The sequence below is a fragment of the Copadichromis virginalis genome, linkage group LG5 (genome assembly GCF_057382275.1).
Source record: "Copadichromis virginalis isolate Kocher_CV1m ecotype Utaka linkage group LG5, C_Virginalis_male_GT1.1, whole genome shotgun sequence".
Lineage (NCBI taxonomy): Eukaryota > Metazoa > Chordata > Actinopteri > Cichliformes > Cichlidae > Copadichromis > Copadichromis virginalis.
Genome location: NC_140622.1, coordinates 35,362,836 through 35,389,480, shown reverse-complemented (window position 1 = coordinate 35,389,480; position 26,645 = coordinate 35,362,836). Strand labels below are relative to the sequence as shown.

Here is a 26,645-nt window from a genome sequence, read left to right as displayed (position 1 = left end):
GGGATTAGCTATAAAAGTCTGTGAAAGTTGCCACCATTTTGAGACATGCTGTCGAACCTCTGCAGGCATCTCTCCCGTCCGGACGTTGTAATGCTCTGTTTGTGAATTGTACCGAAATAAATGATTGTTGATTGAGCATATATACACCGAGTATTGTCCTTCCTTCAGCCCAAAGATTCAAGGAACTGCGTGTTTTCAACAGGGCCCAGAAGAGATCTCTGAGGGTTGGAGAGGACAGCATTGACGGGAGCGCGCTGGAAAGCGTACAGCCTAAAACAAACTGCTATGTCTTATGGTCCTTGTGTCACAAACACATTTAACAGGTCTCACTCAGGTTCACCCCCTCAGCTGGCAGCAGAGCAGTAAATTAAAGTTAATCCAGGCACACCTGGTTCTGTTTTTATCTTCATACCTGTGTGTAATCACATGTGAAAAAAAATATTGACAGCAGTGAGCATGTTCACGTGGCAGCTGATTTGTGGCAGAAGTGAAGACAGTAAAGTTACCAAAAGGCCACAAAGAAAGTATGATTGAAATGAACCTGAATTTTCTTTAAATGAAATAATATTTTATTCTGTATAAGATGGTCTGTTACATAACAATCATCTTTTGTGTGACACATATATCAAAGGCTGTTTTTATCCTTTCCTTTTATATCTGGAGCCTGTTTTCTGTGACTGATGTAGATCATGCAGAAAAGTGGCATATTAACCCCTCATCATTCAGGTGTTCAGTAACCTGAGACATATGGCGTGCTCTCAGAAATGAAACACAAAATGACTAGAAGAATACTATACACACAAATATTGGTCTTTCCAGCACAGTTCCTACAATTTTCTGCCAATACTGATCAGTGTTGATTTAAATAATTTGTTCAGTTCTTAGAAAAACTATCAACCGGAAATCCACGTAAAACTGAATTTTACTGTACCGTGCCCAGGATACTCTATTTAGGATTCAAATATTTGGCACCCCCTAATGGTAAACTAGAAAAATAGGCAGACAACTCAAAAGTGTGTTTACACGAACAACAAAGTATCTCCTGAGCATAGAAAAATGCATATTTTGCTTCACTTAGAGGGGAATTAGTTTTCAGTACAGCATGGGAAAACACAAAAAACAATGGGAGGAGTCCTTGTGGTCTTTTGCTAACTGCAGGAGATACTATGTTTTTCCTTTCTGGTCTGAAAAATGACAAATCAAACCACATAGAATTTTTAAAATGTTGGAAGTTGTAATGAACACCAGCTACAGCAGTCAGTGAGTTTCAAACTGCTACCATTACCCATGAAAGGTTGTGCACTAGGTCATCTGTTATTGTTTCATATTCTGCATCACAGTCTATCACAACATATTCTAGATATAAAACTTGTGTTCACAAAGCATATTAGAAAATGTACTGTATTTACTTCCCAGCACTGTTGTTGGTGCACACATATTTTAAACTCCTAATACTTTCTGGTATAAAAGGAAGTAAATACAGTACAATATCAGTAAATACTGATTTTCATCAAAAGAGCTTCAGTGTTACTTAGATCAATAGTGTCCTCTGCTGTTCACATTCACATCTACAGTACAGGCTGGGGCACAACATACTGAATTTAGATTTGTGATTTAATTTTCAACATCATCAGTCTTAATAATCATGTCTTCATTTCATAAGCAAATATCTCAGTTATCCTGATTACATCAAGGAAAAAAGGTGTAAAACAATGGAAGAGTTTAATGAGAATTTTAAGTCCACTCTGATGCATATAAATTCTCTACGTTTGCCTTTTAAAAGTTAATGGTTTTATTATTAATATTATTACGACATGTATCTTTGTATCATGTGCTTACAATATGTTATCTGTATCTCAGTTATGACATTTTAAAACATTTCTTTCTTTCTTTTTTAAATGAATACAGCAGAAAGTGGTCAGTACATCTGATTACATTAAGTTATTCTAATCGTCACTGAAAAGTACACAATGTAAGGATTAACTGTTAAATCTTGGTTCACAGGACTGGAGCTGCTAATTGGCCTTATGTTGTTAACAGACAATTTTTGGGGGGCTTAAGGTGTAGTCAGAGAATATGTAAAGTACTCTATAAAGAGGAAACCAGGTTTTAGTAACAACATCTTGCTCCTTACTTTCAGATCTGTTCATAGTGCTTTGTCCTAAAGTATATAACAGATTGGGCATTTTCTTCCAAGGTTACACCTGAACAATGTTTTGATTTCAGTCAAGTTTAACCATTGCCAAATATTAAACCACTGTTAAAGAGGAGCCAAGCATGAAAACAACACACTGCTGATGAGTGTTATTTTTGATTTACAAGTATTTTTCCATCCTTATAATCGTGACCCTGGCCAGTGAAATGATCCAGGGAGCTGCCAGTCCTTTGACATTAGACAGGACACGGTTAAACCCCACTTTGCTATACAGAACCACGGCTGCCATTTGGGTGGAGGTAGTCTGCAACACCACCTTGGAGAAGCCCCGTTCTTTACAGAAGTCAACCGCGGTCTGAGTCAACCTAAAGCCGAGGCCCATCCGTCTATACTGTGGGAAAATGATCATTCTGAACATTTCCCCATACTTTTCTGTCCCACTGTGTTTAGCTACCACAGCCACCATACCAACAACCTGGGCTCTCGCTCCAACCTCAGCCTCAGCCACCCAGAAACAGTCATCAGGTCTGCTGAGGAAATTCCCAGGGATGTCCTGCATGTCGTTGCGAAGTCTCACCCTGACGACGGTGGCATATACTTCATGACAGCAGTAGTAGATGAGACCTACCCAAGCTGCTGGGAACAGTACAGCTCCAAACACAGAGCCAAGGAGATAACCAACAACACACAGAGTCGGGGTGATGGTGAGGTAAAGGGGACTGGTCATGGCGTTATAGAAACATGGACGGATATGCTCCAAGATGCCAGTACTGAAGAGGGTGAGCACTGTGTCCTTGTCTGCAGGACGGTACCGACGGATCACCAGCTGCATGACGAAAGTAACTACAAGGAAAATCATAAAACAGTGAGAAATGCTGTTGTTATTTACACTACATTACTAAGCATGACCCTTAAGGAAAATTATTTTTAGTTTTTTACTTAGTTTCCTTTTTTGTAATTTAATTTGATTTTATTAAGTCTGCTTATGTGTAGCACTGTTTATGGTTGTGTTTAATACAACATTTAGCTGCCACGGGGCGATCTGCGCTAAGTTGCTGACGGAGATTTGCCGCGTTAATGCGGTTATGGCATTAACGTCATTTCGACGAGATCAACACTGACTGGGTTAAATAGCTCTCTATTAGGTTTTTGTGCTTGGCATGACTTTCAGATTCAGTTATTTATGTTACGATCTTAAAATGGAATCAATGTATTGTAAAAACAACACCCAACAGCCACTTTATTAGAGGTGATACAACTGCTTGTTGACATACATTTTTAGCCAATCACATGGCAGTGACTCAAAACTATTTGGCAAGTAAACATGCTCACAATATGCTGCTGATATTCAAAGCAAGCATCAGAATGGGGAAGAAAGGTAATGTGAGTGACTTTGAACATGGCAAGGTTGTTGGTGCAGAAACTACTGATCGACAGGGTGTTCCTATACAGCCATCTCCAAGGTTTACATAGGGTGGTCTGAAAAAAAGAAAAAGATCTAAGGAGTGCCAGTTCTCTGGATGAAAATGCTTTGTTGATGTTATACTCACTCACGTTATACTCAACTCATTCAGTAGTGATGTGCGATACCACTGATTTCCTTTCCGATCCGATACCAAGTAATATTCAGGGTGGTATCGACGATACTGATCCGATACCGGTACTTTGTACAAAAACTTATTTTATTCATTGTATCTCAAATTATAGCATCATAATGATTTCAGGACATCAGAGTACTTGTTTCGAACAATGACGGCAGCTGCTTAGTTTTAATATTACTCTTATTTCTCTTTCTGGGTCGCAAAAAAACTTTTAACATATTTTCAGGTGAGAATGTAGCCGTGCAAACTTCAAATATCTGAGCCGATCGACCAAGGGCGTAGATTTGGCATGGACGGAGGGGACATGTCCCCACCAATATCCAGCGATTATTGAATTGTCCCCACCAATAATTTGATCTCTTCGAGTAAAGAAAAACAAACCCAATAGTAAGAGAAAAACGATCTGTCAGCGTTTCTCCCGATTTTCCACCCGGACAACAAAACTGAAAACCATATCCCAGACTGGCCCAGCCAATTCCAGTTTCCAACAATGGCCACTATTACTGCAGCTACTTAGTTTTAATATTACTCTTATTACTCTTTCTGGGTCGCAAAATAAACTTTTAACACATTTTCAGGCGAGAATGTAGCTGTGTAAACGTCAAATAACTTAAACATGTTATCGTTTGGCCTTTTTCAGTGCTTTAGTTGTGTTTTATTTGTTGGTGAGTTTGGCTGAGATTAAAGTTATTAGATTAAATTAGATTAAATAAAACTTTATTAATCCCTCGGGATGATTCCTCCGGGTTCTCACACAGCTGAATAAACTGCTGTGTGAAAACAGCAGTTTATTCGACCATCTACGCCAGCGTCCGGTTATATTTTAGACAGCAAGGAGCAGACGGCAGGTGACGTAATTCTGAAGGCTAGACCGTCCAATTTCACAGTCGCTCATTTCCGGTCTACCCGGCTTTCGGAGGACCCGGCTCACCCGGGTCCTCAGGTGGACGCAGCCTCTGAATTTGGACACCCCCCAGCCTGTTTACGGTCGGACAATAATAACGGTGACATTTAACTTATTTTATCCGATAAATAAACACTGTAAAATTAAAGTTTTTTGTATATACATGTACATGTATACCTCCCCCCAGCCCCTTTGAATGTCTCCCTAATTCTGAGGTCTCAAGGTTGGCAAGTAGGTGCTAGGCTTGGCCCACATCAGTCTAAAATTGTATGTAACCATGAATAATGTGATGCCATGTCCACCAGGAGAGACTGGACAGTATAGATGTAAAACAAATATGCCAGCAGTTCATTTCAGCTAACGAGAGGAGCAGGCATGTGTTTGTTGTGTGGGCATGTAGTCCATGTCTGTTGCTGTAACAGTAGTTCATGTTTAGAATAAAACATCTCAGCTCACTGATCTGATAGAGGGCAATAGTGCCTAAAATGTTGCATAATGTTGCTGAGAGATCTTTTACTTTGTGGTAATCTTAGACGAGTAGTTTTATGGACAAAACCCACCAGGTCATCCAGTGTTCCCTTAGTGCTAATGTGTCAGAGATGTTGGTGTACTATAACTGAAGCAATGTTGTTAAGTCCTTAAAGTCATATTCTTTTATTGTCATGACTGTATTTGAAGCTATTTTTATTTTTGTATGATACCTGATTTATATGGAATATGACTGAAGTAAACTAAAGTCTAAAATACTTAGTCATTTGTTTAATAGTAATTTAACATTATATAATTCACATATAAAACTATGAATTGTAATTTTAAATGGTTTAAAAGCATGTAGAATAGCATATGTAGGCAAGTATATTTCTCCTTTTATCAAGAAGCAAAAACAAAAAGGAAAAAATAAGAAACGGGGCAGGGTTCAGTGGTTGAATCATCCGTCCCCACCAATGCCACAATCAAATCTACACCCTTGCGATTGATCGTTTTCAAACCCCCGCGGTCTTTCGCTACTTGGGTTAAACATGATATATAAGTCACTTAGATAACTTAAAATGTTATTGTTTGGCTTTTTCAGTGTTTTATTTGTTCGTGAGTAAATCAGTTTGGCTGAGATTAAAGTTATTAGATTAGATTAAATAAAATTTAACTTTATTAATCCCTCAGGAGGGTTCCTCGGGGTTTTCACACAGCTGAATAAACGTCAAACTGAAAACTGATTAAACAGAAGTGTGAGACGGTCGAGAGTTTACGCCAGCGTCCGGTTATATTTTAGATAGCAAGGAGCAGACGGCAGTTTCACTCCACCGAGGGAGCTCGTGCCGTATACCCGTCTTTCTTTAGACCGCGAAGGCCCGGGTCCTCGGGTGGAAGCAGCCTCTGAATTTGGACACCCCCGCTGTATCCGGACATTTAACGTATTTTATCCGATAAATAAACACTGTAAAATGTATTTATCCCCACCCCAACAGCATTTTTGAATGTCTCCCTAGTGTGGCCACAACACCTCACCTTTTTTCCCACATGTATGGCAAACCACGTCTCAGTTTTTGTGGAGGTAAAATAGGTTCGCACATGACTCCAATTACGCTCAGTCATTGTTGTGAGTGCGCACGCCAAGGGGCTGCGAAACAGACAGCCTATTTCGCAAATGACTATGAAAGGCGGAAGAGGAAGTAGTTCCTTTGAATGTAGACAATCCGAATGTTATAGTTTCTTTCCACTGTGTTCCAGTTAATGATAAACTACAAATTTACCCTAAATTACTAAAATATCGATATTTTAATGTGAGAATCGATTCTAGAACATAAATGATTGGTATCGGAGGAATCGATATTTCAGGATCGATCCGCACATCACTATCATTCAGCAACAGCACAGGCCCGTTCGTGCACCATCAACAGCTCTCTAACAGACCTTACCCAACTTAATAAAAAAACGAAACAAGAAGCGATTATATGAGTTGCTGTGTAACACATTTGTCTGCTAGCCATATTACAATCGCACAATTACCTCTGCCTTACGTTAGTGAACTTGCACAGGTTGATCCTTCATGAGAAGAGTTCACACGAAACAATGAAGAAGCGCAGCAACACCGTGAATCAGCTCAACTTCTAGACTGGTTAATAAAACACAAAAGCAGCACAAAGGCTTGACTCTCAAAGCCCATGTAATACTTCGATGGGATGATTCGGTTCAAAGTACAGCTGTAAAAGTGTTAAACATCCTCTACTGTTACACAAAAATGTTACACAAAGTCAACCATGCAGAAAGTTTTCCTAATCCACGCCATTATCCTGCAGAAATCACAACCTTCCAACAACCTGCGGGGCCGAAAAACGAAGGCAACGCGGAAGTGTCAAAAATCGCGGAAATTATGGTTCAGCGGGAGTAGCGCTTTTGCAGTCTATCTGGGGGCTGGCCAGTCTATCTGCAGAGAGCATGTGAACGCTGGCGACAGTGTGAACAACTCGCAATCAATATTTCTGTGAGTTACCATCAACAAACTGAAATACAGCTCATGGCTTCTTCTTCTTCTTCTTTGTGTTTAACGGCGGTTGGCAACCAACGTAAAGGAGGGGCTCATGTCATCTCAGTCCTAATTTATACTTATGAAGTGAGCTGCATAGTCCACTGTTAACGTAGTTGCCAGTGTTGTATATTAAAAAGAAAGATAATCTGCTAAAAAGGGATTTGCACTTATGCCATTTCTTGTGTAACAAAGATTCTTCTGTTATCTGTGGGAAGAATAAAACATCAAAATTCATGTTTCGACAGTAGTATCATGTGGAGATCGCTTTACAGTCTCTTCGGGCTGGTTTTCATATTTGCTTTGTGTTGTCAACTTTGTGTTCATAAACACTGCAAAAGGGATTCTATATGTGTCCTCATTTGAATAAGGATTTATGTTGGTGTGTGGGACTGTAACCTTAGGTTTATAATGTTATCTGGTAATTATGTGACAGTGCATTTCAGGCCATTTTATGGAGTAACAGGAAAGTAATGTAAAAAAATAGTGTACCAAACTACTTTCTTTGGCAGGTGATTAATTTAAGAAAAGTAATACATGTCTAATACATTACCTGTACGGTCTACAGACATTGTACACTACTTTTCATGATTAACAACCCCAAAAGTGGTTATGCTGTGCAAACATTTTTAATGTAGGTGAGGAAAAAATTCTGTAAACAAAGAATGCTTTCAAAAATAGAAGTGTCAATCATTTATTTTCATCAATCAACAAAATGCAGTGAATGAACAAAAGAGAAATCTAAATCAAATCAATATTTGGTGTGACCACCTTTTGCCTTTAAAACAGCATCAGTTCTTCTGGGCACACTTGCCCACAGGAACTCGGCTGATAGGTTGCTCCAAACATTTTGGAGAACTACCCACAGATCTTCTGTGGATGCATCCTTCCTCACATCCTTCTGTCTCTTCATGTAATCCCAGTCACACTAAATGTTTTTGTGATCAAGGCTTTGTGGGGGCCATACCATCATTTCCAGTACTTCTTGTTCTTCTTTACACTGAAGATAGTTCTTAATGACTTTGGCTTTATGTCTGGGGTCGTCGTCCTACTGCAGAATACATTTGGGGCCAATAAACAATCATTTATATTTCTGAAAGCATTCTTTGTTTACAGCATTTTTTTACACCTGCCTAAAACTTTTGCAGAGTGTATATATACACACGTATGTGTATATATATATATATATATATATATATATATATATATATATATGTGTGTGTATATATATATATATATATATATATATATATATGTATATATATATATATATATATATATGTGTGTGTGTATATATATATATATGTGTGTATATATGTATATATATGTGTGTATATATATATATATATATATATATATATATATATATATATACGGGCGATCGTGGCTCAAGAGCTGGGAGCTCGCCTTGTAATCGGAAGGTTGCCGGTTCGAGCCCTGGCTTGGACAGTCTCGGTCGTGTCCTTGGGCAAGACACTTCACCCGTTGCCTACTGGTGGTGGTCAGAGGGCCCGGTGGCGCCAGTGTCCGGCAGCCTCGCCTCTGTCAGTGCGCCCCAGGGTGGCTGTGGCTACAATGTAGCTTGCCATCACCAGTGTGTGAATGTGTGGATGACTGGATATGTAAAGCGCTTTAGGGTCCTTAGGGACTAGTAAAGCGCTATACAAATACAGGCCATTTACCATTTATATGTATATATATATATATATACAGCTCCAGCTCAGTCAGATTAGATGGACAGCATTTGTGAACAGCAGTTTTCAGGTCCTTGTCCTGCTGGAAGATGAACCTCCGCCCCAGTCTCAAGTCTTTTGCAGACTCCAAGAGGTTTTCTTCCTAGATTGCCCTCTATTTGGCTCCATCCATCTTCCCATCAACTCTGACCAGCTTCCCTGTCCCTGCTGAAGAGAAGCACCCCCAGAACATGATGCTGCCACCACCATATTTGACAGTGGGGATGGTGTGTTCAGAGTGATGTGCAGTGTTAGTTTTCCGCCACACATAGCGCTTTGCATTTTGGCCAAAAAGTTCCATTATGGTCTCATCTGACCAGAGCACCACATGTTTGCTGTGTCCCCCACATGGCTTGTGGCAAACTGCAAACGGGACTTCTTATGGTTTTCTGTTAACAATGGCTTTCTTCTTGCCACTCTTCCATAAAGGCCAACTTTGTGCAGTGCACGCTTCCGTTTCTGAATGATCGCTTGAACAGTGCTCCGTGGGATGTTCAAGGCTTGGGAAATCTTTTTGTAGCCTAAGCCTGCTATATTAAATTTCTCAATAACTTTATCCCTGACCTGTCTGGTGTGTTCTTTGGACTTCATGGTGTTGTTGCTCCCAATATTCTCTTAGACAACCTCTGAGGCCGTCACAGAGCAGCTGTATTTGTACTGACATTAGATTACACACAGGTGCACTCTAGTCATTAGCACTCATCAGGCAATGTCTATGGGCAACTGACTGCACTCAGACCAAAGGGGGCTGAATAATTACGCACACCCCACTTTGCAGTTATTTATTTGTAAAAAATGTTTGGAATCATGTATGATTTTCGTTCCACTTCTCACGTGTACACCACTTTGTGTTGGTCTTTCACGTGGAATTCCAATAAAATTGATTCATGTTTGTGGCTGTAATGTGACAAAATGTGAGAAAGTTCAAGGGGGCCGAATACTTTTGCAAGCCACTGTACGCATTGACATAGACGGCTTCCTTATTTAACCTCCCTCTGAGGTTTGCAATCTGGGTGTCAATTTAGACTCCACTCTTTCATTTCGTGCTTATGTCAAATCTGTCACCTAAGCAGCTTTTTTCCACCTAATGAACATCTCTTGAATTCGGGCATCACTCACTGACTCTATAGCAGAGACTCATCCATGCATTTGTCACCACCAAGCTGGACTACTGAAATGCAGTCCTGTTTGGGATTTCCACTAAAGCCCTGGATAGCCTCCAGTATGTCCAGAAGGCTTTTAACAGTCTGGAAGGCTTCTAACAGGCACTAAGCTCTGGGAACATATTACCCACACCCTCATTAATCTCCACTGGCTTCCGGTCAAGTCACACATTACTTACGAGATTCTTCTTCTCACTTACAAATCCCTCAATGCCCTGGCACCTCAATATGTCTCTGACCTCCTGGAACCATACACACAGTCTCGGATGCTACGGTCCTCATCCATGGGACTTCTCAAACCTCATCTCTTCAACAAAACCTTCAACCTCTAGCTTTTTAGCTAAGCATCCTTGGGGTTTTTTGAAAGGCGCTATACAAATCAAAGTTATTATTAATGGACTTTCACAGGCGATACTATTATTTTCCTTTCTATTGTGACAAATGACAAATCAAATCATATTTTAAAATGTTGGAAGTTTTAATGCACAGCATCTACAGCAGTCAGTGAGTTTCAAACGATTTTGATTACCCATGAACTGCCGTGCACTAGCTCATTTGTTATTGTTTCACATGCTGCATCATAGCCAATCACAACATATTCTAGATGTAAAACTTGAGTTTAAACGGCATATTAGCAAATGTACTGTATTTACTTTCCAGCACTGTTTATGGTGCAGTTATATTTTAAACATCTAATACTTCCTTGTAGAAAAGGAAGTGAATGCTGTATAATATCAGAAATAAATTATTTTCATCAAAGGAGCTTCAGTGTTACTCAGGTCAGTAGCGCCCTCTGCTGTTCACATCCATATCCACAGTATAGATTTGGGTACAACATACTGAATTTAAAAATCAAATCTTCATTTCATAAGCAAATTAAAATCCTTGTTATTAAGATTTTTACATACTTTGTATCATGTGCTTACAATATGTTGTGTGTACTGTATTTTAAAATGTTTCTCCAAATATTGGTAATTAATAGAAAAACATTTAGACATTATACATTAGACGTTATCTCTCGCATAATAAGAATGATGAATTTTCAAACACTATTTGTTACAACTATTAACGCCTGTGGGCGTATACGGAGATTTTGAAACGTATTTTTTTTCACTTTCTTTTTTTTTTTTAAATAAAAATAATTTATTAATTAAAACAGTTAAAAGTGGTCAGTACAACTGATTATGTGAAATCATCACTGAAAAGTACACATTGTAAGGATTAACTGTTAGTGAATCATGGTGTAGTGGGAGGAAACCAGAAAGTTTTTAGTAACAACATCTTGCTCCTTACATTCATATCTGTTCATAGAGTCCTACAGTGTACATCAAATTTGGCATTTTTTCACACCTAAACCAGAGGGTTTTGGTTACAGTCAAGTTTAACCATTGCCAAATATTAAACCACTGTTAAAGAGGAGCCAAGCATGAAAACAACACATTGCTGATGAGTGTTATTTTACGTTTACAAGTATTTTTCCATCCTTATAATCGTGACCCTGGCCAGTGAAATGATCCAATGAGCTGCCTGTGCTTTGATATGAGACTGGACACGGTTAAACCCCACTTTGCTGTACAGGGCCACAGCTGCCATTTGGGTGGAGCTAGTCTCCAACACCACCTTGGAGAAGCCCCGTTCTTTACAGAAGCCAACCGCAGTCTGAGTCAACCTTAAGCCGAGGCCCATCCGTCTATACTGTGGGAAAATGATCATTCTGAACATTTCCCCATACTTTTCTGTCCCACTGTGTTTAGCTACCACAGCCACCATACCAACAACCTGGGCTCTCGCTCCAACCTCAGCCTCAGCCACCCAGAAACAGTCATCAGGTCTGCTGAGGAAGTTCCCAGGGATGTCCTGCATGTCGGTGCGAAGTTTATACCTGACGTAGGTGGCATATACTTCATGACTGCAGCAGTAGATGAGACCTACCCAAGCTGCTGGGAACAGCACAGCCCCAAACACAGAGCCAAGGAGATAACCAACAACACACAGAGTCGGGGTGATGGTGAGGTAAAGGGGACTGGTCATGGCGTTATAGAAACATGGACGGATATGCTCCAAGGTGCCAGTACTGAAGAGGGTGAGCACTGTGTCCTTGTCTGCAGGACGGTACCGACGGATCACCAGCTGCATGACGAAAGTAACTACAAGGAAAATCATAAAACAGTGAGAAATGCTGTTGTTATTTACACTACATTACTAAGCATGACCCTTAAGGGAAATTATTTTTATTGTTTTTTACTTAGTTTCCTTTTTTGTAATTTAATTTGATTTTATTAAGTCTGCTTATGTGTAGCACTGTTTATGGTTGTGTTTAATATAACATTTAGCTACCATAAACAAGGAATTTCCAGATCCTATCACCTCTCTTGTATTATACAAATTATCTTGAGGCAATTGTTGCTGGTTAAAAAACAAAAAAGTGACTATAGTGACTATATGAGTTGCTGTGTAATAAATTTGTCTGCTAGCCAGATTACAATCGCACAATTACCTCTGCTTTACGTTAGTGAACTTACACAGGTTGATCCTTCACGGAGAAGAGTTCACACGAAACAATGAAGAAGCGCAGCAACACCATGAATCAGCTCAACTTCTAGACTGGTTAATAAAACACAAAAGCAGCACAAAAGCTTGACTCTCACAGCCCATGTAATACTTCGATGGGATAATTCGGTTCAAAGAATGAATGAACAGATGTAATTTTGATTATGAACAATAAAACTCTTTGAAAATTGAAATTGAATTCGGTTCAAAGTACAGCTGTAAAAGTGTTAAACATCATCTACTGTTACACTAACTGTTACACTATGCTGGTTAATAAAACACAGCTTGACTCCTACAGCACTTATAATACTTAGATGAGGTGATTAGGTTCAAAGTCCAGCTGTAAAAGCAAGCAGCAGCAGCCAGAGCGGATATATTACATCATATCTTAAGGCAGACCTTCCCAAAGTGTGGGGCCCGCCCCCTAGGAGGGGGGGCGCTATGAAAAGGAAGAGAAAAAAAAACAAACCAAAGCTTGGACACTGCTAGCACGGGGCGCCTCCACAAACGCTTCAGGTTGTCTTCCCAAATTGACTCAACTTTATTCACAAGTACAACAGTTTATATAGAGGGTAAAATTCATGAGACAGCAGATTATCAGTTTAAACCAGTACAGACCAAGATAAGGGAGCGTCTTCCTGCCCTTGGGTGAAGAAGCATCCTTTGTATAGTTTATCAGTTCAGCTACAATTATGATTATCTCAGCGACATATTTTCAAGGCACAAAATAAAGAGTTCTTTCATTAGTGAATTCTGAAACAAACCATCTGGCCTTCAACAGGCGTCTCCTAAGAGATTAAGAAACTAATGTAGCTGAGGGAGTGATCTCTGTGGTATTTCAACCTTGTACCAGCCTGTGATTCTCACACATCAATTCTTGGGTCAAAGAGAAAAACACTGAAACAAAGGGGCCTTATTGAATGACAGAGTTTTCCTGCATAATGTCACTATAAAACAATATCCAGTAAATGCTACCATGGTACTAAAATACCTAACATTTTTGAACCCATTTTGCAGAGGGATTGAAAATTTTATTGATAGCAATGTTGAATATTATTACACAGGAAAAAAAACAACTACATGTAAAATAATTACACCGTGACGCCTCTGCCTTTGTAAATGGAGGGACAGTAACTGCGCGTAAAACCTGAAGATTGTCAGATTAACAGTATTTTGTCTCTGTCTCCCATTCTGCAATTCATCTCATGTAAACAATTACGTGGCGCACAGCGTGACGTGAAAAAAGGCACATACCTTTGACGTTGCGTGATGAACTCTGTATTCCTCGTCCACACGTAAACGAAAAAAGGGAGTTTTAAGGAGTGATTCCAAACGCCGTTTACGTGTGGACGAAACAGCTGCGTTTTCAAAAATACTCGTGTAGGTGCGGACGTAGCTTAAAAGAGTTAGTAGTTTATTTCCTTACCACCTGCAATTTATTGCATATTACTTGTATTTGCTTAACTGTTTACTAAATGTTTGAGGTGTGAAATAAACCGCAATGGAGAAAAATATGGGTGTGTGTGGTTGGAGGATATGTTCGTGCGTGCGTGTGCGCGCGCGAGGGGGGCGCGAACATTTTTCTTGTAAAACAAAGGGGGGCGCAGCAAAAAAAAGGTTGGGAACCACTGTCTTAAGGACCTTGTAGTACCATATCACCCTATTAGAGCACTTCGCTCTCGCACTGCAGGCTTGTTGTTCCTAGAGTATTTAGAAGTAGAATGGGAGGAAGAGCCTTCAGTTTTCAGGCCCCTCTTCTGTGGAACCAGCTTCCAGACACTTTCTCTACTTTTAAGATTAGGCTTAAAACTTTCCTTTTTGCTAAAGCATATAGTTAGGGCTGGACCAGGTGACCCTGAATCCTCCCTTAGCTATGCTGCAATAGACGTAGGCTGCTGGGGATTCCCATGATGCATTGAGTTTTTCCTTTCCAGTCACCTTTCTCACTCACTATGTGTTAACAGACCTCTCTGCATTGAATCATGTCTGTTATTAATCTCTGTCTCTCTTCCACAGCATGTCTTTTATCCTGTCTTCCTTCTCTCACCCCAACCGGTTGCAGCAGATGGCCCCGGCCCTCCCTGAGCCTGGTTCTGCCGGAGGTTTCTTCCAGTTAAAAGGGAGTTTTTCCTTCCCACTGTCGCCAAAGTGCTTGCTCATAGGGGGTCATATGATTGTTGGATTTTTCTCTGTATCTACTGTACAATATAAATCTGCTGTTGGGATTTGGCACTATATAAATAAAATTGAATTAATTTGAATATACAGCAGGTAACAAAAACAGAGACTTGCAGGCTCCATTTCTACCTGTTCATGTTTCTACAGTAGAATCATGCGGAGATCGCTTTAAAGTCTCTTTGGGTTGGTTTTTGTATTTGCTTTTTGTTCATATGTAAATTAATAGAGGGGTATAGAGGGTGTTGGTGTGTAGGACTGTAGTCTGAGTTGAAAACTGATGAGTTTTGGGAGAAAGCATGACATCAGTTTTTTGGGGGTCGAAGTTTGGAAGAGTTTTATATATTGTATAACTAGCTTTTGAAAGGGGGCACATAGCAGGCTGAATAACAACAACTCACATTCGTCAATAATCTAGTATGGAATCGCATCATACTATAAATAAAAAGAAACATTCTTTTTTCTCCGCATTGTAAAGTTATCATGTCGTGACAGTAGAATTGGTCAGTTTCACTATTATTACGGGGCCAACATTATTACGTGTATGATGATGCTTGAAATACACCACACAGAGATGTGAGGAACAACAGCAGGGTTGGCTCCATGGCCTTTCTCTGTTTCTAATATAAACAGTATCAGTGTCTCATCTTTGGCTTCCTGCTGCACATCTTAGCATCCTTCCATTAATACAATCAAACAAGCAGAAGCAATGTCTGAACTACAATACTTCTTGAATTAACAACCGAGGGATTTCCCTATTCTGGGTAAATATATTATGTTAGTGATAAAAACAAACTTATAAGAAAACTAGTGCAATGAAACCAAAATCACAGTGAGGTTATGATCTACACTGCAGTCAGACACTAGGGGGCAATAGAGAGGGGGTTTTGTTTTGGTTTGTTTTTGCTGTCATTGCTGTCGTAGGGCAAACGTGGGGCAAATATGTTGGTATGGGACACATTGCTCATAGGATTTTAGTAAGTGAAGGAAATATTTAATTTAAATCAACCTTCCAAGGTTCCTTGTTAAATAAACACAGTGACCATAAAAAGGTGAAGTTCAGTAGCTATAAAACTGTTATTTCAGTTTATGGTTTGTGTATTCATCCTTTAGATTACAGACTGACTGTGTGGTTACATCTTAACTATTTTTGGCTGTTTTAACATGAATGTTTTCTTCTTTTTGAACTTTGCTTTTTGACTGTTATTTGTCAAGCTGACTGACCTTCCATGTACAACCACTAAATTGAATTACTTAAATTTGTTGGATACTTTGATTTTATGCCGTCTCAGGTCCACTTTTTGTTCAACACTGATAAAATCCAAATTAAATTAATAATTTGTTCAGATTTTATTTATTATAAGGAACTGTATTTTCAGAACTGAATTTTTCAGGTTACAGCCTTTACTGCTTTATTTGAATTTTGGTTTAACATAGAAAAGACTTTAAGGGGAAAAAACTCTAAATAGACTTGCTTTTAAAAATCATATTACACATTTTTACATTTAATTTCTGTTTTACAAAAGACTTTTATGGATTTTTATTTTTATTTTTACAAGTTTACCTTATTCAAAATGTTATGTGGTCATGGTGACAGTGGTCTGACAGTGGTCTGTCGCCATGACAGTATTTTGTCTTTGCATGAGACTGTTAGTTATTTCTGGACTGGTTTATTTAGGTTTATTTCCTGAGTGTGTTATTTCGTTATGCTTCTGAGTTTTCTTAGTTCTCTGGTCCTTGTTTAGTTTAGGCAGTTCTTATTTTGTCCATGTGTCTGTCTGTCTGTCTGTCTCTCTCTCTCTCTCTGCGTGTTAGTGATTTCCTGTTTAATTGTAACAATCACTTGTCTTTTGCATTGTGTTCATTTTTGCGTCCCCTGTCTTGTTAGTCAGACTCAGATGTGGATCTGGCTGTCTAGCTAAGTTCTTATTAAGGTAATATGACAGCATAGTTTAAAAATAATCTTATTTTAATGTCACAAATGTTCTTCAATAAACTGGTTGTTGTCGTGCACTGATATTAACACTCACGGTATGGCTGAAGGCTGCTTCTCCTGTCACTTCTTTATCCCAAGACGTTGATTCTGTTCATCTGGATGTAGCGCTTTAAGCGGGAGAAACATTTCATCACTCATCCAAGTCATTTCTTTAATCTCAGCTGACTGCAGGTTTCCCCAACCTAAAGAGTACATTTGCACAATGACTAAATCTACCCCACTGAATGAACAATGGGTTGTGAGGCCAGCATTGTAAGATGGCACCCTTAGGCCCCTTCCGCGATTCAGAGATGGCCTTTCCCTTTTCACATAAATGGTCTCCTTGACTCCTCGCTCAAACCAGCGTTCCTCCCTGTCCAGGATGTGTACATCCTCATCATTGAAAGAGTGTCCACCTGGCCTGTTGAAGGAAATAGAGTGTGAAGTCCTGGCCCGACTAGTCAGGTCTTCTGTGTTGTGCCAGCTGCTATACCAGAGTTTGCCCAATGTATAAATCATGACAATCCTCCTTGCACTTAACAGCGTGCACTATATTACTCTGTTTGTGTCAGGGGACCCGATCGTTGGGGTAGATCAATTTTTGGCCCATGGTGTTTAGAAAAAATGTGTCTCAACTGTTCCAATACTTCTGACACATAAGGGATCAGGCAGCAGTTGTCCTTCTCTCCTAGATCGGCTATTATTTTTATTCTCCCAGGGCACTCCGGCTTCCTCCCACAGTCCAAAGACATGCAGTTACTGGCAGGGCTGGACTGGGACAAAAAAATCGGCATTTTGACTAGAGACCGGCCCACCAGGTATTAAAGCCATAGAGCCTTTGAATGAAAACAAACACTGTTGTAACAGTGATGTACACTGTCTTGTTGGTATATGTATGATTTCTATACATTTTACTTCAGATAAAAACTTTGGTTGTAAGATTCAGATAATTATTTAATAAAAGTGAGATATTTTAAATGAGAAGAAGAAAGAAAAGTATTTCTTTGTGCCCCCCTTTCCCTGTTAATGCCCTACCTGGCCCCCTGGCAAAACTTTGCTAGACCCGCCCCTGCAGTTACCAGTTGTCAGCTACAAAGGATCCTGGTGTTATTTGTCTCTCAGAAACAGTTCATAACTTCCCTTCGATAGCGATTCCGTTTTTTACGGGACGGTTGGCAACACTACTAACCTTATGAATAAAATAAAGTTCACTATTAGTAACATCAAAGCACCCACCCAGCTATATAGAAACACCGTCATGCTAGCTAGTGCGCAGTACGAGTTATTGTAACTGACTGTAAAAAGTCAGCACAACGAAAATAAACTCCACCTAAACTTGGTTTATATCTGACCCAGATAGACTGCAGGTCATAACTTCTTACCTGAAGTTCAGTACACCTGATACTCGGCCCGGCGGCCGCGTCAGGTCTCTCCTCCTCCTGCCTCCACTTTCCCTCATCCACCTGTTGCCTCTGTGGAAGCTCCACCATAGCCACCACCAAACAACTGAGTTATTTTTACACATCGACCAGCATCTGGCCAATCCAACACCTTTTATTGTTTGTGCTGTTACAAAAAACAAACAAACAAACAAAAAACATCGGCCCATAAAAATGAAAAATCACCATCGGCCCACCGGTCAAATGCCCGGTATGCCCGTTGGCCATTCCAGCTATGGCTGCTGGGGTTAGGTCAACTGAAAACACTAAATTGCCCATGGGAGTGAATGTGAGTATGATTGGTTGTCTGTGTGTTAGCCCTGCGACAGACTGGCGACCTGTCCAGAGTGTACCCTGCCTCTCACCCTAAGACAGCTGGCACAGGCTCCAGTGCTCCCGCGACTCTGAAAGGAGAAGTGGATGGATGGATTTATTTATTCATTCCACATAAAATGTAAAAAACAAATTATAAAACACAAAAAACAACTATTTACAATTCAACTTTTAACTATTTCAACTTTCAACTTTTTCCTTTTAAACAAATTTAAAGTGAAGAACACAAAACACTGCAAACCAAACTGAAATTATTCTAGATTTTGCTTCTTTTCTTGGTGTCACTCATTTTCTTGACTATACCTTTCTAACGTGTCAATGTTGACTCTTGTTGTTGCCCCTGGCTCTCTTTCTCTCTCTTCCTCCTGCACTGTTCATGTGCTACTGCTGCTGTGAGTGTAACTACCACCCCTTCCCCCTCTGCTCAGCGCAAACACAAGGCACAAACACATATTGGCCAATCACAAGCGGCGTGAAGTAAAAAAAAAGAAAGAGAGAGGGTGAGAGAAAGAAAAAAAACACATGGCTCCCAATAAGGAGCCGGCTTCCGTTATTCACTTCAAGGAGCCGGCTCTACCCATATGGAAAAGATATATATAAATCTTATAAAGTTTGTATCTGTCTTGTGTGAAACTTGTATGAAAAGCATACAAGAGTGAAAACAGATATAAGATCCCTTGAAAAGTTATATAAATGAAACGTGTGTGTTTTGGACACTTACTAAAACAATATATGAAAGTATTGAGAAAGTGGCCACTTTCATGAGTAAATCATGTAAGCCTTATATGATTTACTCATGAACAATGTTCCCTCTAATTTTTCACGTGTCTGAGCGAACACACAAACTCCCTGAGCGATCCCTTGGACCACTGTGAGCGACATCAGACGTGTGCACTGTGGTCACGCCAGCATCGAATCCATCCAAGTTATATGGTTTATTAAAATAATCAAATTACAGCGTTTACATTTATGTTAGACTACTTTTAATTAACTGCTTTAGCCCATTTACAATGAAAATGTAAAAAAAATCTTGTTCATGACCTGTGTAGTATGTTAGCTCTATTGGAAGTAAAAATAACTTGAACTCCAATTTCGAAAACACAACTTTTTTTTTTATTTTTATAAAGCTCTGACTTGTATTATGAGTCTGTGGTCTGGGAGAGAGTCTGTAACTCTGTTTCCAAAATACAGTATATAATGACCAATGCTGGCCAATTAATTATATAGTTACTTCTTCAAAAAAGTAACAGAGTTTGGCAAACAAAGTTTTTTGCAGCTATTTTTTTTAAATGCAGCCAAGGCATTTTTAAATAAACATTTCAAACTATTTACAGAACAATCAGCTGTTCTGCATCAAATCTGATGCCACACAAATTATTTGTGCCACTCCAAAAAATAATTCCTGTCCATTATGAGATAAAGGAGAACAACAGCCTGATACCTGCAGGCCTGACAGAGTAGATGTATCACTCCTGTATCAGTCTGTAACATTCAGCAGTCGCCTCATTGTTCTGACACACACAACAAAACTATTGACTACACTACACACTAACGACACAAGATTTGCGCTAAACGTCGCAAATCTCTCACATCTCAAAACACCGCAGTCACTCCTAAAACTTCCCCCGTTTCTTAACAACTAGATGCCACGTTGCCATATCATTTTTTGATTGGTCGACGAATTTGATTGGACGACTAAGAAGGCAGAGGGGGGTGGGGTTTGTTTTTGTTCACAGGCGGAGAGTGCTTTCGAGCCTTTTTTCTTATAAAACGCCGATTTAACCGTTTCTTCCTGCAGTAAATATAAACAACGACAGTATTCAGGAAGAAAACCAAACATTGCATTTTTTTTTATCACAACTCTGGTTTTACGTGGCCTATCAACACAATTTAAAAACTGGTATAAAGTCCACACGTTTTCCGTCAATTGTCCCGTCCGTCTGTCCTGCTCACATCTCCAATGGTTGTACACGTTGTCATTAACGTGGCTTCACTCCACATCAGCCACGCCCTTTGCCAGCTAAAACACCGGTGTCGGCACATAAGGACGCTGTTATAGCCTGTCAACGACTTTGATTGGCTGCGCATATAGGCATTATTGGCTGGACTATGGGATAAGGTGGCATCGTTCCCAAATGGGAGCAGCCAGTCACTTACTGACTAACACTGCAAAACAGAATTGTTAAAGTATTAATTTTAATTTCAATTCAGGTTAGATTTTTTTTGTGTTCAGAGACTGTACAGGCAGTGCGCAATTGCGCACGTGCGCAGCTTAGAGGGAACATTGCTCATGAAAGTGGCCACTTTCATGATCATTTTCACGGTCATTTTCAGTAATGAAAATAGAGTTTGTTGCGCTAATTTGACATGGGATTCTGCCTTTTCCAAGTGCTTTTAAATTAGGAACATTTTTACGTGATCAAACAATGAAATTACCTATAAACAAGGTCACAGAATGGGGAAATATGAAGCATAATATGTAAATGTACAGAAATATACAGTTAACAGTTGGTTTAAATAATAATTGCTTGCATGCCCTGGGACAGACTGACAGAGGTGAGGCTGCCATATCGCACCATCGGCCCCTTTGGCCATCACTAGTAGGCGGTAGGTGAAGAGTCTTGACCACGGACACAACGACGGAGAGTGTCCGAGCTGGGGCGCGAACCGGCAAGCTTCTGATCACAAGGCGAACTGCCAACTCTTGAGCCACGAACGCCCTAACTAGCAATGATAATAATACTTATGTGATGTAACACAAGCTTAGAGGGATCATGTTATATACTTTTCCATAGCATTACATTTGAATTCAACAGTTAAATCTTTCAAATAACGGACAGATATTTGTGAAATCATGATACATTTGTAAATGTATTTTAACAATCTAAATATGCATATGTACAGACAGATACATTTAATAATCATGACAATTATGTTGTATTACATTACAGTGATTTAACGTTAATTTACATTCAAAATGTGAAATCAAAGTCTATTTACGTAACTTTAATGATATTCTAGAAGAACAGAACATTACTATCAAATTCACAGTAAAATACCTTCACATTAGGGTTTTTTCCTACGGTCGCAGCCATACCCGCGACCTTGTTGTTGTTAGTTCACATTCATTGGCCGATGCTTAGCGTCATGTTATTTAGATTAATTGCAATTCCTACCTCTACATTTCTTTTTCAAAATATATAATTAGCACAGCGTGTCCGTGCAATGTTTTATATTGTGGCATACAGAGAAATCTTAACAAAGAAGCTCACAGAGAGAGAATGAGCTTGTTATTTAACCCTAAGCTGGTAGGGGGAGCTCTTTGTTAAAACCTTTGCCGGTGCTACAATGTGCCTCAAGGTTCAACAACAGCACAACAGAAGTCACTCATGGTACAGCACTCTCTCTGCAAAACAACAACTGTCAGTGACTCTGCACCACGGCGTAAACACAACATTCAAGATAACAGTTAAAAGTAACGCAACCATAAACAATAAAACAATCAGAATCAGAAAGGGTTTTACTGCCAAATGTTGAGCAGGTTTACAACATTAGGAAATTGCTGCGGTGCTTCAAATCAAATCAAATCAAATCACTTTTATTGTCACATCACATGTGCAGGTACATTGGTACAGCACATGTGAGTGAAATTCTTGTGCAAACATACTGTCATAAATTGCGCTTAAATAGACATGAAAAAATAAAAGTAAGAATAAGAATTAAAAGTGCTACGTAGAAAGATATATACATGAGTGCAGGTGGTGATCAGTGCCAAAACATGGAATGATGCAGTGAACACAGCGTAGGGTCATGTGTTAGTGGTGGGAACAGTCGTACGTTTATTGTTCATGTGTCCAACAGCAGAGGGGAAGAAACTGTTCTTATGGCGAGAGGTTCTGGTGCGAATGGACCGGAGCCTCCTGCCTGAGGGGAGCAGGTCAAACAGACTGTGTCCAGGGTGAGAAGGGTCAGCTGAGGTCCGAGCTGCACGCCGCAGTGTCCTGGAGGTGTACAGGTCCTGTAGAGATGGGAGTCTACAGCCAATCACCTTCTCAGCAGAGCGCACAACACGCTGCAGTCTCTGTTTGTCCCTGATAGTGGCTCCAGCGTACCACACGGTGATGGAGGAGGTGAGGATGGACTCGATGATTGCGGTGTAGAATTGCATCATCGTCCGTGTTGGCAGGTTGAATTTCTTCAGCTGCCTCAGGAAGTACATCCTCTGCTGGGCTTTCTTGATGACGGAGGTGATGGTGGGCTCCCACTTCAGGTCCTGAGTGATGGTGGTACCCAGGAAGCGGAATGAGTCCACAGAGGTGATGGGGGTGTCAGTCAGGATGATGGGGGGGAGTGGGGCTGTGTGCTTCCTGAAGTCCACAATAATCTCCACTGTCTTCTGGGCATTCAGCACCAGGTTGTTGTGGCTGCACCAAGACACCAGACGTTCAACCTCCCTCCTGTAGGCAGACTCATCCCCGTCCGAGATGAGCCCAATAACGGTGGTGTCATCTGCAAACTTGATTATCTTGACAGACTGGTGGGTGGAGGTGCAGCAGTTGGTGTACAGGGAGAAGAGCAGAGGAGAAAGAACACAGCCCTGAGGGGAGCCGGTGCTGATGGTCCGGGAGTCCGAGACATTCTTTCCCAGCCTCACATGCTGCTTCCTGTCCGTCAGGAAGTCAGTGATCCACCGGCAGATGGGATCAGGCACATTCATCTGGGAAAGCTTGCCTCAGAGATGGTCTGGAAGGATGGTGTTGAAGGCAGAGCTGAAGTCCACAAACAGGATCCTGGCGTAGGTTCCTGGGGAGTCCAGATGCTGCAGGATGAAGTGTAGGGCCATGTTGATGGCGTCATCTACAGACCTGTTGGCTCTGTATGCAAACTGCAGGGGGTCCAGGAGGCCGTGAGGGTCTTGAGATGGGAGAGAACTAGGCGCTCAAATGACTTCATGACCACAGATGTCAGAGCCACAGGTCTGTAGTCATTTAGTCCAGTGATTCTAGGTTTCTTGGGGACAGGGATTATGGTAGAGGACTTGAAGCAGGCAGGCACATGACATGCCTGCAGTGAGGAGTTGAAAATGCCAGAAAACACTGGGGCCAGCTCGTTTGCACAGTGTCTGAGGGTGGCAGGAGACACACCGTCTGGGAGCTTTTCGAGCATTCAGACTCTTAAACTGCTTCCTCACATCTGCTTCATGAATATGAAGAGTTGTGGTGGGAGGAGGTGGTGTGAAATCCTCTTTTGTGTGGGGTGAGGAGGGGGGTGTTGTAGGTGAACAGTTTGAAGGTGGTGATGGCTCTATGGAGGGGGGAGAGGTGGGGGAATTAGTGTCCAAAGTGCCTCTATTGTTGGGGCCGTTGGAGGTGTGAAGGCTGCCTGATGGCTCGTCAAAACGGCAGTAGAAGTCGTTAAGGGTGTTGGCCAAGAGCACGTCATCAGTGGAGTGGGGGGTTTTAGGCTTGTAGTTTGTGATATTCCTAAAACCTTTCCACACAGAGGCCGAGTCATTCTTTGAGATCTGCTGCTGCATCTTCTCAGAGTGCTGATGTTTAGCAATGTCCACTTCTTTAGTGAACCTGTACTTGGCCTCTCTGTAGCAGTTCCTGTCTCCGCTTCTGAATGCCTTTCTCTTTTCCAGCCACAGCTTTTTGAGTTTAGGAGTAAACCAGGGTTTGTCATTGTTATAACTCACCCTGGTGCGTGATGGCACAATGCTGTCCTCACAGAAGTGGATATAGGAGGTGACAGTGTCCGTAAACTCGTCCAAGCTGTTAGAAGCAGCCTTCATTGTGTCCCAGTCTGTAGACTCCAAACACGTGCGAAGCTCCTCCACAGCCTCGTTGCTCCACAGTTTTTTTGTCCTCACGACAGGTTTGGAGAGCTTCAGCCTCTGTCTGTACATCTAAACAACAAGAACATCTAAACAACAGCACATGTCCCAAGGCATGATGGGAGACATTTCTGGATGTATTTTTACAATCTAAATATGCATATGTACAAAAAAATATATTTAAAAAACAAGTAAATTGTGTTTCATTACATTTACAGTGATGTTATGTTATTTTACATTTGACGTGTCAGATCACAGTCTACTTATGTAAATGTAATGATATTCTAGAAAAACAGTACACAACTGTAAAATACATAGTAAAATAATTTGACATTACTATTTTTTGGAACAGTGTAACAAAGCCCTCTTTTCCATTTCTTCCATGTACAAATTGGCCACAATGGGCGAAACTGGGGAACCCATGGCACACCCATGTTTCTGCCTGTAGTACTGACCCTTGTATGTGAAATAGGTGGAATTAAGACACAGTTCCAAAAGCAAATACAACCGGTCGGTGCTGTGGTTCTGCTACTGAAGTTGGGCTCATCCTGTAATCTCTTACGGACTACCTCCAATGCTTCAGTGACTAGAACACAAGTGAAGAGTCATTGTAACATTGTACAAAACCATTGTTTCATCTGCCCCCATAATAACATCTCTCACCTTCTCAACAAAATCCAAGGTCTTCTGGACGTGGTGTTCAGAGCTGCCTACCAGCGGGTTGAGGATCAAAGCCAGAAACTTTGAGATGGTATAGGTGACTGAGTTGATAGTACAGACAATTGGTCTTAAAGGTACACCCTGTTTATGTATCTTTGTAGATTCCCCTGGGCATAGCCTGTGGTATGAGGTCCAGTCAATAACATTGTCTTGTTCTAACTGCTTCAGGCAATCTATCACCCTCTTCCTGTAACCACTTCCTAGGTTTTGTTTCAGGGGGTCATAAGTATTTTTGTCACTGAGCAGTGACACAGTTTTTCTCATGATGGTCTTTCTGGTTTAGCAAAACCATGCAGAAACTCTTGTCTGCTGGAAGGATGATAATGTTCTTGTGATTGCTATGTGATGTGAGTGCCTTCCTCCCCTCCATGTTGATGTTGGATGCTGGGGGCTTTACATTGGTGAAACAGGTCGAAGCTTTCGTCTGTAGTTGCTCTGCTTCCACGTCTGCAGTTTTGCTGTTACGAATGGCTTCTGTTTCTGTGGCTGTGTTCCACTAGTGGAATTTGTCTCGGCGTCACAGAAATTCACGGTTCGGTTCAGTTCAATACTTTGGTGTCACGGTTTGATATTTTTTCGATACAAAAGAATGTTCATGCCTTTTTAATTTGTCATTTATTAAAATTATAAATATATATTTTAACTCAAAAGTACAGTTTTTAAATTTAATGTTACTGAAACAACAAAATAATAATAAAAAAAATAAATCTATCTGATTGAGAAATCACTCATCTTTGGAAAAGAGAGTTTATTACAGAGAAATGGCTCTTTCCAAAATAAAAGCTATACTATACGCTTCTTCTGGGCTATATTCTCAGCAGCATATTAAACATATCAGGTCCCCATAAGGAGAATCATGTGCTGTCTAAATGACTCGAGTAAAGTTTGTAGCATGAGTGCTTGTTGTTTTTGTCTGCTTCCACTTGTCTTTGCACTAGGATGATGTCGGCGTAAATGGGCTGTCATATTCATTGTGTTCCCACTAGTGCTGTCAGCGTTAATCTCATTAAAATGACGTTAACGCCATAACATGGCAAATCTCAGAGTTACTGCGGATCGCCCCGTGCGTGGGGCTGGACAGTGTCAATAAGTTAACGAGCAAACTGCGCTAACGCACTAGTTCCCACCAATGTAATTGAGCATTGCGTGGCACATCTGACATGCTGTTTTACTTTTGTCCATGACGCGCTTACCATCAGGGTCATGCTTAACATGAAAACCAAGATAGTTCCAAACGCCAGATCTGAATGAGGGTGGGGGAGGCTCAATTTCGGGTAGCGTTGAGGCAGTTGCCATGTTGCAACGAGCTTAACTTCTGTCTCGCTAGCTTGCGCTGCGCTCAGTGGATCTGCGCTCCACAGTGCAGCCTAGGCCGAGTAGTCGAACGCAGATCCACTGAGCTCTCAACACAGACAGCATCGTCAGAAGAAAAGTTGATAACATAAATTAAAAATTTTGTATTGTTTGATACATATGCGTACCAAACCGAAAGCGCTGTATTCTTTGCTATGTGACAGTGGTATCCAGCATAGTGCAA

General features: G+C 40.6%; 2 protein-coding genes across 12 annotated transcripts; both read right to left on the bottom strand.

Moving 5' to 3' along the window:
• Positions 1–1,209: 1,209 nt before the first annotated feature.
• LOC146710209 (N-acetyltransferase 8-like) lies at positions 1,210–16,888 on the bottom strand. Of its 5 annotated transcripts, none has more exons than XM_085457563.1 (3): positions 16,836–16,888; positions 6,668–6,773; positions 1,210–2,998 (listed from the first exon to the last, which is right to left on the bottom strand). In XM_085457563.1, exon 3 carries the CDS (start codon positions 2,985–2,987, stop codon positions 2,316–2,318), a length of 672 nt encoding a protein of 223 aa, XP_085313689.1. In that variant the 5' UTR covers positions 2,988–2,998; positions 6,668–6,773; positions 16,836–16,888; the 3' UTR covers positions 1,210–2,315. The 5 variants fall into 5 exon arrangements, with proteins under 5 accessions (XP_085313689.1, XP_085313690.1, XP_085313693.1 ...); XM_085457564.1 differs by having other exon boundaries at positions 6,679–6,773; XM_085457567.1 differs by lacking the exon at positions 16,836–16,888 and adding an exon at positions 13,100–13,152.
• Positions 9,511–18,625, bottom strand: LOC146710208 (N-acetyltransferase 8-like). Of its 7 annotated transcripts, none has more exons than XM_085457558.1 (3): positions 16,836–16,901; positions 12,578–12,684; positions 9,511–12,227 (listed from the first exon to the last, which is right to left on the bottom strand). In XM_085457558.1, exon 3 carries the CDS (start codon positions 12,214–12,216, stop codon positions 11,545–11,547), a length of 672 nt encoding a protein of 223 aa, XP_085313684.1. In that variant the 5' UTR covers positions 12,217–12,227; positions 12,578–12,684; positions 16,836–16,901; the 3' UTR covers positions 9,511–11,544. The 7 variants fall into 7 exon arrangements, with proteins under 7 accessions (XP_085313684.1, XP_085313683.1, XP_085313681.1 ...); XM_085457557.1 differs by having other exon boundaries at positions 12,603–12,684; XM_085457555.1 differs by lacking the exon at positions 16,836–16,901 and adding an exon at positions 18,585–18,625 and having other exon boundaries at positions 9,511–12,684.
• Positions 18,626–26,645: the final 8,020 nt, after the last annotated feature.